The following is a 12,463-nucleotide window of genomic DNA, read 5'->3' on the forward strand; positions in this document are numbered from 1 at the left end:
TATCTGGAGCAAAAAGGAGAATTGAGTGACCTCGAAGAGTCTTCATAAGCAAAAGAAAAGGGTCTGGCCGGGGATTGAACCCGGGACCTCTCGCAAGCTAAGCTATAGGGTTTTCCCTAAGCGAGAATCATACCACTAGACCACCAGACCGGTTTGTCGTCACGTGATATTATACGTATTTATTTACTATCATATTCCTCATATCGCTAAAAGCAAACCAACATTCTCAATTATGCATCGTACAATACCTCAATACCCTTTGCAATCCGCCCCTCCAGTCGAACTACAATAAAACGTACTCCTTTAATCCTGAACAACTACTCAAACCTCACCTAGGTGTCCCCTCTGGAGATGACCAAAGAGAAAATAGGGAACTAGAATACCATTGAACACTCACGCATACAGGTGCACAAACCATCTTCTGGAGCAATAATGACAAGGAGCATCATATCTTTGTTTAGTCTTTTTCTATTTGGTAACCGACAGTGATGTACCTTACGAAGTACTGTACTCTAAGTGATAGAGCAAAGCATTATGGTCAATCTGGCATACTCTTCGATTTATGAAGGCGTCCTTGGTCTCGCAGTAGCTGCAGCTCACGCTGGATATCTCCTGGTATATCCAACCCCCCCGTGAACCGTGAACTGTCGCTTGTGCAATGTTGCCCTCGCCCTCCAACTAACACGGCGATGCTTTGAGGGTTTCGATCCGGACCGCGTGGCTGGTGCTGCCGCGGTTGGTGCAGCTCTCGCGGCTGGTGCAGCTCTCGAAGTCGGTGCAGCTCTCGTGGCAGCTGCAGTTCTCATGCCCGCTGCATAACCCGCGTTGAACATCATCGTTCCTCGTCTTGGTGTGATTCTATTGGTGAAGTGCCCGTGACGAAGCCTGCGTATCGCTGACCCCACAGTAAGAGGTCGATGCGTTGGGGCGTTAAATGCGAAGACTTGTGGTGGCGCACTTGGTCCCGTTGCTGCTGTAGGTCTTGGGGCCCATGCTGGTCCCGGGTACCATGTTTGTCTTGAGTCCTGTACCTGCACAATAGGCCGTGTGATATTTCCGAAACACATGATACAACTAAAACGTGGTTAGCGTTATGGGTTAAAAGGATGGTATCGGGTCTTGTACGGTAGAACTGGTTAACTGTATTGCAGGCTCGCACAGTTAGCTCTGTTTCCTGGCACAGGTTTGCAACTGCGGGTGAGGGATGAGTTTACAAGGCTGCAGTTGCAGAGCCGATGGAAACATTGCCCATGAGTCAACGTGTCCTCTAGCTTTGATCTAAATCTTGAAAATAAACCTGTACGCAAAGTAGCCGCTGTCTGATAGGATACAGTGTATGGACAATATTGGCGACGGCTTTGACTCGTTGAAGGGAAGAATGGTGGCAAGGAGGGGACTGGAGCATCTTATGTTCCCTTGGGGCCGACAAAGGAAGCATAATCTAGGTTTGCTTATCAGCTTTTACAGTACATTGATTGGTCAGGCATTGTAGTATTATGCCTAAGTTCTGAGCGAGATGTTTTATTTGCAGTTGAGACCTGTGGCTGAGAGTTTATGTCACTAGACAGAACTTGGGAGGAAAGAGACGAATCCAAGAGGGCGGGGGTTACGTGCTTTTATGTTCAAACCTGCCACATCTCTTCTGTGACGATTGTAGAGTTGTACCTCGAAAGTATAATTCAACACAGCGACCTGTACTATAATGTCCATGACTAATAAAAAGCTTCGTTCCAGAGAGGCCGCGTCCCGCTATCCGAATGACAACTCGGAACTTTTAAGGTTCAGTATCGTAATCAAGCCACCAGTTGCTTTGAAGGCCTGCTTCTCTCATAAGCCCATGCTTCGGGGTGCAGAAACCGGATATCCGGAATCTTTGTCATCTCGGTTGAAAATAAACCCCTGTGTTCAATGAAGGATCGCATTGCGACGACAGCACCAGAAACTCTGTAGACCCTGGAGCAAAAGGATCAGGGGACTTAGAACGGTGCCTGCTTTCCATTCGTGACACGCTTCCTTGAGAAGCTTGGGCTCTCAGAAGCTTCTTTCTTCCATTCTCCTCTCGTCGGTCCTGGTCTTTCGGAAATTTCTTTCTCGCTTTCTCTTGCCGATGATGTTCTTTCTGAAGTTTCAGTCTTGCTTTCTCTTCTTGAACAGCATGAAGCCTGTGGATTTTCTTTCCCCCTTTCGCTGCTCGCCTTTCCAGGGCTTGGTCAAGTTTCCTTCTTGCTGTCTCTTCATCAGCGGTCGTTAGGCGTATGAACAGATGCCTGATAGAACTGAACATGGCTGACGCTGTGGAGATGGCAGATAGTATCGGTTGTTTGTGCGGCAGATGATCTTTGGCCGCTAGTCTTGTATCGCTCAATGGTCCAGATGGGATGTGTAACTGTAGGATATATTTAAGTTACAGTTGTGCGGCCAAGGAGGCATTAAGTATTGCCTACATGTGCGGATGTCTCTTGCCTTCGATCATCGGCCCGCAGATTTCTTTCAGCCACTTATGACCTTGAATTTACAGCAGTAGCAGTAGAAGTAAGAGGGAATAAAATAGATGTGAAGATGTTGGCGATGGCTATACCTGGTGGGTGAGAGGGATGCTGTTCAGGAAGGAAAGAATCGAGCAGGAATGGGGCTTTATATGCTTCTTTGCTTAAGCTTGCCACCTTCCCTTCATCAGACTGTAGAGCTATACCTCGAAAGCATAACTTAACGCCCCTACATGTTATCTGATGTCCTTAATCATTACAAATAGGCTTTTTCTTGATGTCAGCCCGGCAAGTAAGAGGTCACATGTAAATTCAGTAATGAACCTTCATTGCGGGAAGGCCGGGCTTTTACTTTACTGATGATGACTCGGAGGCTTCAGCCTTCAAACTCGTGATCGAGCCACTAATTGAGGCTAGCTGATCATTAACATGCACCTGATCCTATGGATTAAAGCTTGTTGTAGTATATTGGTCAATCCCTATGGGTGCTTGTCTGTGAGAACAGGATATCCTGGGGTTGAGTGCGGGAAGATAACAATCAATTATAGTATGGGCATTGGGCCCGTTATCGGACTATGGTAACTTGCAGACCACCTGGTATCCCCGCTGCACCCTTAAGCGATCACCGACATGCTTTGGCGCAAGCTAGTTCAACAATTGCCAGCTTAGTTAGTATGCTTAAGTGGAAATAATGATTCAACAGAAATAACTGTTGGATGGAAAGCCTTGTTGGTTATGATCCCAGTAGAGATCTTGGCAGATCTGCAAACAAAAGGGGAGAGAATCCTGCTCCCCAATCTGCTTCATTCTCTGTACACTCCTTTGTAAACAATTGCTTGATCAGTATTTCAGAGATCTCGTCTTGTCATAATGAAGTCTCTCCAGGATATCGCCGTTGGTGGTCAAACCACCAAATTCTACGTTGACGATGTGTCAATTGAGTTTGCTTAACGGCGCTGTTGGAGAGAAAGTGGAACAGCACTTAGATAAGATAACCATCGGCCCTTTGATAGATATAGATGACATGACATGACCAGTGCTAGCCCTGAACTCACATAATCCAACTAACAGTCTCTTCTTTCCACGGAGGCTTCCACGGAAATATATCCACGGAACCAATTTGGCTTATGTATTGTGCATCCAACCAGCTTTGTTGTCAATGCTTCTGGCTTACGGTTTCGCAGCCAATCAGACCAACGGAATCATGAACTCCAACTGTGCAGTGGTACCATTTATCCAGTAAATTGGAAATCGCCAGTTATAAACAAGAGCCCGTATTTCTGAAGTTTATGTATATATACAGTTATTCTGGTCCTGAGAATGTGACCGATTATCTAACCCGCCTTTGATCTCAACTTATCCTTTCTGATTCTCACCTTGGTCCCGTTATCAACAATGTCAAAAGAAGTACCAAACTGGCCAGTCGACGGCGGCCATCGGGCCTGGCTCTCGACCTTTGGAGCCTGGTGGGCTATGTTCATTACCTTTGGCTGGGTCAATTCCCTTGGCGTCTTCCAATCATACTACGAACAAACCCTGCTTCCAGACTATTCCACCTCGTCCATCGCATGGATCGCATCAGTCCAACAATGTCTTACATACAGCATGGGTATCTTTCTCGGCAAAGTGTTTGACAACTACGGTCCACGATGGCTTCTCGTCGTTGGAGGTCTCGCGCAGGTGTTTGGTCTCATGATGACGTCTATATCTACAGAGTATTACCAAGTCTTTCTGTCACAGGCTATTTGCAGTGCCCTTGGTGCCAGTGCTGTTATGTACGGCACCGTTGGGGCGCTGGCGACCTGGTGGAAAAGTCGAAGGGCTACAGCGTATGGAATCGCCGTCTCGGGTTCATCAATCGGTGGCGTCATTTTCCCGATCATGGTGAATCGCCTTATACCTCGCGTTGGATTCGGTTGGACTATGCGAATTGTCGCATTCATCATTCTGCTTGGAGCTATTTTCTCAATGGCGACAATTCGATCGAACAGAGCCCATGTACCAACAGCATTCAACATCCGGAGCTACATCACCCCGTTCAAGGACGTGAGATTCGCTCTTCTCTGCTTAGCCTTGACCCTTTTCGGCTTCGGATTGTTCCTCCCATTTAACTTTATTCCTCTGGAAGGACAGTCAATCGGAATGTCGTGGGACTTATCTATCTACTCAATCGTCATTCTCAACGCCGTTAGCGTCTTTGGTCGTATTCTGCCAGGCTTCATCGCCGACAAGTTCGGGCGTTTCAACATGATGGTGATCTGCACAAGCATGTCAGCTATCCTGACTCTGGCTGTTTGGCTTCCCGGCAAGTCGAATGCAGCATTGCTCTGTTACTCGGCATTCTTTGGCTTCTTTTCCGGCTGCTACATCTCGTTGACTCCGGCTCTTGTCGTTGAGGTCTCACCACCTTCCCATATTGGCCATCGAACTGGCATCCTCTATTTCTGTATCTCTATCGGTGTTCTTGCTGGTAGTCCCATTGCGGGTGCACTTGTGGAGGCTAAAGATGGTGATTATACGTACCTCAAAGTGTTCTCTGGTATGACCATGTTAGGTGGAGCTATATCAATTGCCGTTCTTTGCCTCTACATCAAGCACCTTGAAAAGAAGAAAAAGGTGAAATCGCAGGAGCAGGAGGAGTAAATAAGGTTTCGGAGGATTGGAGCAAAGGGAATTAGTTCGATTTGTTGATGTTCACACTGATATTCTTGTAGACCTTGACCCTTCCATCAACTATTAATCACTCGATGGAGTGTGCTCGAGCTTAGGCCAGTTAAAATTCTGAATTTTATAAAAGAATCTGATTTGCGTTGCCGAAAAGCAAATTGTATATAGTACGGAGATCACTATCTTCCTCCCCCTACTCTTGTATCCCAAGCGCTCCTCACTTGCTCAAAGACTCCATCTCGACACTTCCCAAGCTCTCGGCACAGACGCCTCGCCAATGGCGAATCCCCAGATAAAGAAAGATCAGAAGTGTAATATACTCAGCAAGCAGACACATCAAAGCAAACGCAACCGCCGATCCTATAAGTGAATTCCATATGGTCGTTACGTTGTCAACAGTGAAAGCGCAAAGAAGTCCATAGACTGTTCGGAGGACAAGTGTCGGAATGCTTGCCAGAGTAAGCTGTATAAACTACGTCATGTCAGTATGCGAACTATCCATAGGCAATGTGGAGAGGATGAACGCACAATGTGTCTCTCGGGAGAAATGCGGTGTTTTTGGGTATAGAGATGAAGTAACTCGACAGTCATCAGAGCAATGACAGCAGCAAGAGTGACATATCCAGCTTGAGTCAAGTGTCTTGAGAGGTGTATACTAGAACCACTAAAAGCCCCTGCGACACAGAGGAGAGCAATAGCGGCAATGAAAGCTAGGCGAATGATCTTCAAAAGAGCAAAAGCTCGCTTGTTCTCATCAAGACTCGATTTTATACTGCAAGATTAGCATATACCTTGTTGACGAGTGATGTTTGCTCACATCAAACGGATGAACCCAACCATGGAGATCATTAATGGAATGAGGCCGACATTGAGCAGCACTGTGGTCGCGATGATAAGCCCGATACTAGTAGGGTCAGATTGACGGAGAATGGTTAAGATTCCACCAGCGAGACGAGCTAAAAGAACCGGTTAGCATCATTACTCAAGACAGTAAAATGAGTCGCTTACCTAGGGAGAATGTGACAAGGGGGTATGAGGCAAGACGCAACCCATGTTTCCAATTGCTGATAAGAATAAACACAGCGATGGGCAATACAAGCGCGTAGAACACGACTTGTGCGATGCCAACAGATGTATGTGGATTGATCATGATGGTAAGATATCGTCAAATAAAATTGTGGTGCAGTAGGAAATGGATATTTATCAATTGAGACGAACATTCTACCTTTATAGTCATTTTTCATAGGGGCCCTGAGGCATACGGCATTTTCGCATAGCCATCAAGACTCGCGGGATGATACTCAAAAAGTGATAGCGCCATCTCTGCCGGAGATCGGCATCTCGACGAAACTCAGCCGCATCGTGGGACCCATTTCTCGCGCAATGATCCCGAAGATGGCTTAGCCTTGGCGCGAGCCCTACAACCGACCTCAGATCATTGGCCTGGCTAGCCCTTCTAGCTTGATCCACTATTGAGGACTCCGTTATGGCAATCATTCGGAGGGCAATTTGAACTCAGACGATGCAAATCTCGACAATCTCGGCAATGCCACAATTTGAGGGGTCTTTCTACTGATCTCAGCTCCGAAGAATATTGTTCGGCATGGTTGGAGTGGCAGGGCGATCTAAAGCATGTCACACGTGCAGGCAGAGGAGAATCAGGGTAAGTCGACCCACCATCCATGCGATTTAAATCATGCGCCCTACGATTGACAGACCTGGAGCTGACTGGATGATCTTCTCAAAGTGTGGCGCTGAAAAGCCGAGTTGTAGTAACTGCCTCAAGTCTGGTCGACCCTGCGCTGGCTACCATAAAGCACAGGTCTTCATACCATCCCGTTACGCAAAGATAACCAATACTGGAGGGATAACTTTGGACGCACCTCTATCTCTGTCGCAGTGCAAGGCAAGCAAGCATCACTCACATGGACATCAAAATCTACCGATAGCCACGCTTCCGATGTCGATACCAGCACGCAACGCGACCAGAGATCAGTTCTTAGCCAATTTCATCAACCGTCAACTTCCATCTTGTATCCTCACCTCCGGTCACCTCAACGACCATCGGAAGTGGCTTCTTCGCCTACCCGACGTAGCAGTACTGACACCGGCCATGGAGTACGCTATCTTAGCACTCAGCACCGCGGCCTTTGACAAAGATGGCGCCCTTGGTGGTCAGAGCCTAAAGCTATACACTAGAGGACTATACGAGCTACAAAAGGCCATTGACGACCCCAAAATGAGATCAGACGATCAAACTCTTGCAGCCTGCGTCTTATTGGGCATGTTTGAGTTCTCAGAATGTCCAGGTAGAACTGTCAGCGCATACATGCGGCATTATCAGGGGGCTATGGCTCTGTTGCAGCTTCGGGGGCCCAAGCAGCACATCAGTGGACTGGCGCATGATGTCTTCCAAGTATTGAGGATGCATACTGTAAGCCGACTCAAGTCACGGTCATACAGCTTCTGACTTTCAGTAGGCTTTTCAAGGTCTGGGCCAAGGCCACGCAAGCCAACTAGCCAAATCAGCATGGATGGAAGGACCATGGATCTCAAAATTAAAGACTATGCATGATCTACTTGTCGATATCTTTCTGCAAGTTCCCAGACTTCTCTCTGAGGTCAGAGCGGCTACATCTTTACAGCCCCGGCAGTCCTCGCTTACTACCGGCCTCAAAACATTATCGGCATTGTTAGCTCTCAATAGTCAACTCAATGGATGGTTCGAGTCATACCAATACACTTACCCGACAATTTACTGGCCACAGCTATCAGCCGCTAGTAGCTCTACAGACAGTGAGGAGCTAGGAAGACTCTACCCAGTGTCATTCCACTTTCCGTCTTACCATGTAGCGGAGACTATGATACTTTACTGGACGGTACAGACCTTGATACATGCCAGCATTTGCTCCCTTTCCTCTAGATTACCATCTAGCGAGACGAAGGGCATCACAACCTTTGAGGATGATAATCTGCCAGCTAAGGACAACGATGACATGTCTCTTGCCGACATACAACATATAGTCGAGACATCAGACTTCATGTTATGGCCAGAGACATCAGCTCGCTACATCTGTCAGTCAGTGGAATATTTCTTCCAACAAGAGTTTCGTGGCATAGGCGCTGGAGTTGTTCTATCACCAATATTGGTGGTCAAAGCATGCCTATCCAGATCAGCACGGGACTTTTCTAGAGAAATTGCTTGGATCGACGAGACAATTGGGCGCATTCAGTATAATGGGGCGGGATTAGCGGCTTGTGTTTAGCTAATGATGTAATTTGACAAATCCCTTTGCTATCGCGTTCTCAAGAATCGCTCTCATCCTCCTCATCCCTCGGCTCCCATCGACCCATATGGTATAACAGCGCTTTGTTTTCTCCAAGAGGCATCTCACCATAAAAGTGAGCTTCCATACCATAATTCACATCTTGGTAGTGTTCGAGACTCATATCGCGCTCATGTCTCTTCGTAGCAATGCTGGCATCCTTGCAAATAACACCGCTGTAAGAAACGCTACCCTCCATGTGGAGGTCATCAAGGTCAACCCTAAGACCCTTCGGGGTCTCGCCTGATACGTTGGGGTGTTCGCGTATCGCACTAAAGACAAAGCGCCAGTCGACGTCGGCTGGTCCTCGGCAGACTTTACCAGATACCTCGAGATGCTGCAGACTCTTGAAATGCAGAAGCCAGTGTGCAAGGGCTTGAGGGAAAATGTTGCCCTTTTGGGTCAGGTGAGTAAGCTCCGGGAAGTCATGGCTGGGCCTTCGAATTGGCCAGCAGAGAACACCCTTCCCGACATGATCTATGCCATAGGCGAAGTGCTGTATGCTGGAATGGCACTTGTCCAGTAGATCGTGACAGAAGTCGCCGGACTTGATCTTCATCTTCTCGGCGTGCGAGTCCGACATAGCCCAAAGGTGTCTCTCAACGAGACCATTCTCACCAGAAGGGATCTCGGGAGAGATATGAAGGATCTTGAGCTTGCTAAAATCGAGCTCTTCCCAGCCGGGGATGTCCTTGCACTCGACATCACCGGTCATGAATAACTGGATGTTGAGATTTGGGATAGCAACGCCCGACGCTGCCAGGCATGTAAACACCATGGCGATGAGCTTGTCACCTGTGACAGCTGTAGCGTGCTTGCAATGGTACTCAACAGTAGGCTCAGAATTCTCGTCGCGGAGCTCAAATCTCGCCCATTCGTCTTCTTTATGGTCATGTCGAGGAAGCTGCCACGACATGCCGATGTCCTCCTTGCTGAGAGCGTCAAGATACTTGACCTGGCGAATCTTCTCACAATCATAGCTTAGAAGCTTCACCTTTTCAAGGCGGTCTCCCAAAGTCTTGAGAATTCCTGTCCATGCTTGCTTAAGCTCACCCTCTGGATCTTCAAGCAATGCCTGCGTATCTCTAGCATCGTTCATATATGCATCATATGCGGACTTTAGCCCTTCAGGCCAAAAGAGGACAGATGAGTCCTGTAAACTGCGGAGCATCTTCTCATACGCTTTGTATGGAAGCGTCCAGCTGGGTGGTGTCGTGAACGTGACAGAATGCACATGACGAGCGACGCGAGAGAAGTCACCACGCTGAAGACTCGTGAGCGCAGCACGCGTAGGTTCCAGTACAATATTGCTGAATAGAATAGTGTTCAAGTCGTCGCACTCTGCGAATGTTCTATGCGCCAATCGCAGAGACTTCAGGTTCTGGTTTGTCTCTTTCTGTATTTTAATGTCCCTGGACAATGCGGTTAGCACGAAGCGGAAATATCATGCACTGGGTGTTTGTACGGGTACTCGGTGTTAAAGGGAACATCAATGAAACGCAGTTCTTTGACGATCTCAGCGAGAATTTCGATGGGCAGGCGGAGCAAGTTTCTCTCATTCTGTTGCAATTGAGAGGCCATTTTGATCTTGAATCAGAAATGAATGAATTGTACTTTCCGCCGAAAGAGAAACAGGAGAACCTGTCATATAAACAGAGAGATAGAGCTAACAGAAAAGTTGAGAACATCTGAATACGGAAATTGGACCCCCCCCCAATAGTAACGCTAATTGGGTATTTGGTGGGAATGGCCCGATGCTGCCTACAGAAGCCCCGCTACAACTGAAAGACCCATTCTCACGAGTCAAACCAACAAGTCTCGGACACTACCGGATTTGAACAAACGGATAAGAAATAACGTTTTCAAATATCGAGCTCCAGAAGCGGACAATTATGTCTAAGATAATATAAGATTCGCACTCTTAAACATCTAAATTGGAAGCCATGTTGCTACCAGTATTGCCATAACTAGAGTCCATGACTCAACGCGTGCAACACACGAGGCATTCTCAGTGTTGCTTGAGATGCTCGTCTCTGTTGCAGCAGGTTGTGAATCACTTGTCGCCCCTTGACCACTAGTCGCTGTTGACGCCGATGCTTCTGACGCCTCTGGTCCATCAGTCAGACTGGCTTCGACATGTCTCTTTGCCAGATCGTAACAAGCACCATAAGTGATTGTATTATTCAATCGGACTTGGGCATATACAACATCAACCATCTGGTTAAACCATCTTTTTGGACACTGTTGCGCACCGCTGATGATGTCGTCTTTGTTCTCTGCCCACCACGACGAAGCTGAACTTCCCAGTGAAGACCACGCAGGGAGAAGACTAGTTGGTACAGCGTCGCTAAAGGCGCACCAGTCTGCGAGTGCAGGATAGGTACACGTGGGAATACCGACTACATCGACAGAATCCCATTTGCAGTCCTTTTGTAGCACATTGCCGTATGATAGAAGCGCGGTTGAGAGCTTTCCAGTTGGTTCGAGACCGGACCAGTACGGATAGAAGTCCGAAAGGATGCATTCGCGAGGATCGCTGGTGACGGTTGGCTTTTCTGTAGGGAAGATAGTGTCGAATATTGATGCTGATGCAATTGAAGCTTTCAGCAGTAAGGAAATAAGTTGGATTTTCATATTTCCTGCAAATGTTCGAAGCGACCCGAGATTTACTGTAAAGAATGGTGGGGGATTGTAGTTAGGCGGTCTCACCAAAGGAGGGCCAATTATCCCTTTTATTTTGTTTCTGCGCAATTATCCATGGCAGAACTCAAGAATCGCTTAAATGTAATTTTAGCGTCGGTTAATTGCTTTACCTTGGCATTATAAATCACTTTACTTCGAACTGATCATGTCTGTTGGTTGTCATGTTGGTTGCTGCTTGTTATCTACGCCAAGCTATAAACTAGGATTGATGGACCCAGAGATTTACAAGGGAGCACGGCCCGAAGCCATATTCGGAACAGGCCGAAGTTCAAAACAACAGAAGGTGGTTTCATTTGAAGAAGATCATGTGAATGTCTTAAGAATACCTGTATTGCCTCATCTACTCTCCACCGCTGTATCTTGCTCATCCTATCATACCCTTTTCCAATCACCCAGCATAAATCGCAACCCATAATTGTACTTGAATGGTAATTCATTATAGAAATGCTTCTCGAGGCAGTACTGCGAATCCATGAGGCCCTCAGGGTCCGAGCTCAACATTTTCCTTTCCGAAGCGATGTTACTATCGTGGCTAATCACGCCTCTATAACTCATTCTAACCCATTGAGATGTATGGATGTAGCGAAGGTTTACCTCCAGGCCGCTTGTGCTTTGTCCTGTCACGGTTTGGTGATCTCGGATGGCATCGAAGAGATGGCGCCATTCAATGTAGGGAATCCCTAGCGAGCGGTCTAAGCCATCAAGCTTAAGGTATCGCAGCTTCGGCATGTTTCTGAGCCAGCTACTTAGGACAATGGGATTGACCCAGCCGAAAGCATGGACAAACTGCTCAAGGGCTGGAAATTCGAGAGTCGCACGCTCGGCAGGCTAGTCCATGATACCCCTTCCGTTGAGGATGAGGGTTTTCAACGTAGACAGAGACTTGCAGGCCATAGCGTTCAATATTTTGGCACTTTGTTGCTCGATCTACTTCCTTCTTAAGCAAGGTAGATCTTCATAGCCGCTGTGATGTTCACCGTCCGGAATTTCAGGACTAAACTCGATTTTTTCCGAGCCTGAGAAGTCTAAGAGATCCCAGCCTGGCAATCTAGTGCAGTCATATGTTCCCGTTATTATGCTTTTGATCGTAATTTGGGCCATGGCAACACCAGAAGCTGTTAGACATGATATGACGGTAGAGAAAAGCTGATCTCCTGCCATAAACAACGCCACGATCGAGATGGCGGTGAGGGCCAAGGTCATATGGTATCCCTTGGTCTACCTTGCAGAGATAGTCAAGTCCTCCAAGGCGACATAACCGGTCGTCATTGTCACGAGGAC

At 47.4% G+C, this 12,463-nt stretch overlaps 5 protein-coding genes and 1 non-coding gene across 6 annotated transcripts; 2 read left to right on the forward strand and 4 right to left on the reverse strand.

Moving 5' to 3' along the window:
- Window positions 1-59: 59 nt before the first annotated feature.
- On the reverse strand, window positions 60-150 carry FOBCDRAFT_t279. The gene has a single exon. It is a non-coding gene; the product is annotated as a tRNA-Pro (tRNA).
- A 3,731-nt stretch (window positions 151-3,881) lies between these two features.
- Window positions 3,882-5,129, forward strand: FOBCDRAFT_208114 (major facilitator superfamily domain-containing protein; the record flags this gene model as incomplete). Its single annotated transcript, XM_054707455.1, has 1 exon — window positions 3,882-5,129. The coding sequence occupies one exon, from the start codon at window positions 3,882-3,884 to the stop codon at window positions 5,127-5,129; it is 1,248 nt and encodes a 415-aa protein (XP_054563430.1).
- Window positions 5,130-5,255: 126 nt separating this feature from the next.
- Window positions 5,256-6,391, reverse strand: FOBCDRAFT_233296 (uncharacterized protein). The gene is made up of 4 exons (XM_031192180.3): window positions 6,162-6,391; window positions 5,971-6,109; window positions 5,682-5,925; window positions 5,256-5,625 (listed from the first exon to the last, which is right to left on the reverse strand). The coding sequence occupies exons 1-4, from the start codon at window positions 6,301-6,303 to the stop codon at window positions 5,371-5,373; spliced, it is 780 nt and encodes a 259-aa protein (XP_031031026.1). The 5' UTR covers window positions 6,304-6,391; the 3' UTR covers window positions 5,256-5,370.
- Window positions 6,392-6,695: 304 nt separating this feature from the next.
- On the forward strand, window positions 6,696-7,623 carry FOBCDRAFT_286084 (uncharacterized protein; the record flags this gene model as incomplete). Its single annotated transcript, XM_059611680.1, has 2 exons — window positions 6,696-6,816; window positions 6,878-7,623. Exons 1-2 carry the CDS (start codon window positions 6,786-6,788, stop codon window positions 7,621-7,623), a joined length of 777 nt encoding a protein of 258 aa, XP_059466135.1. The 5' UTR covers window positions 6,696-6,785.
- Window positions 7,624-8,459: 836 nt separating this feature from the next.
- On the reverse strand, window positions 8,460-10,060 carry FOBCDRAFT_281063 (uncharacterized protein; the record flags this gene model as incomplete). Its single annotated transcript, XM_031192182.2, has 2 exons — window positions 8,460-9,891; window positions 9,945-10,060. The coding sequence occupies 2 exons, from the start codon at window positions 10,058-10,060 to the stop codon at window positions 8,460-8,462; spliced, it is 1,548 nt and encodes a 515-aa protein (XP_031031028.2).
- Window positions 10,061-10,408: 348 nt separating this feature from the next.
- On the reverse strand, window positions 10,409-11,113 carry FOBCDRAFT_281064 (uncharacterized protein; the record flags this gene model as incomplete). Its single annotated transcript, XM_031192183.2, has 1 exon — window positions 10,409-11,113. The coding sequence occupies one exon, from the start codon at window positions 11,111-11,113 to the stop codon at window positions 10,409-10,411; it is 705 nt and encodes a 234-aa protein (XP_031031029.2).
- Between the last annotated feature and the right edge of the window lie 1,350 nt (window positions 11,114-12,463).

This window comes from Fusarium oxysporum, chromosome XI (assembly GCF_013085055.1).
Source record: "Fusarium oxysporum Fo47 chromosome XI, complete sequence".
Taxonomy (NCBI): Eukaryota; Fungi; Ascomycota; class Sordariomycetes; order Hypocreales; family Nectriaceae; genus Fusarium; species Fusarium oxysporum.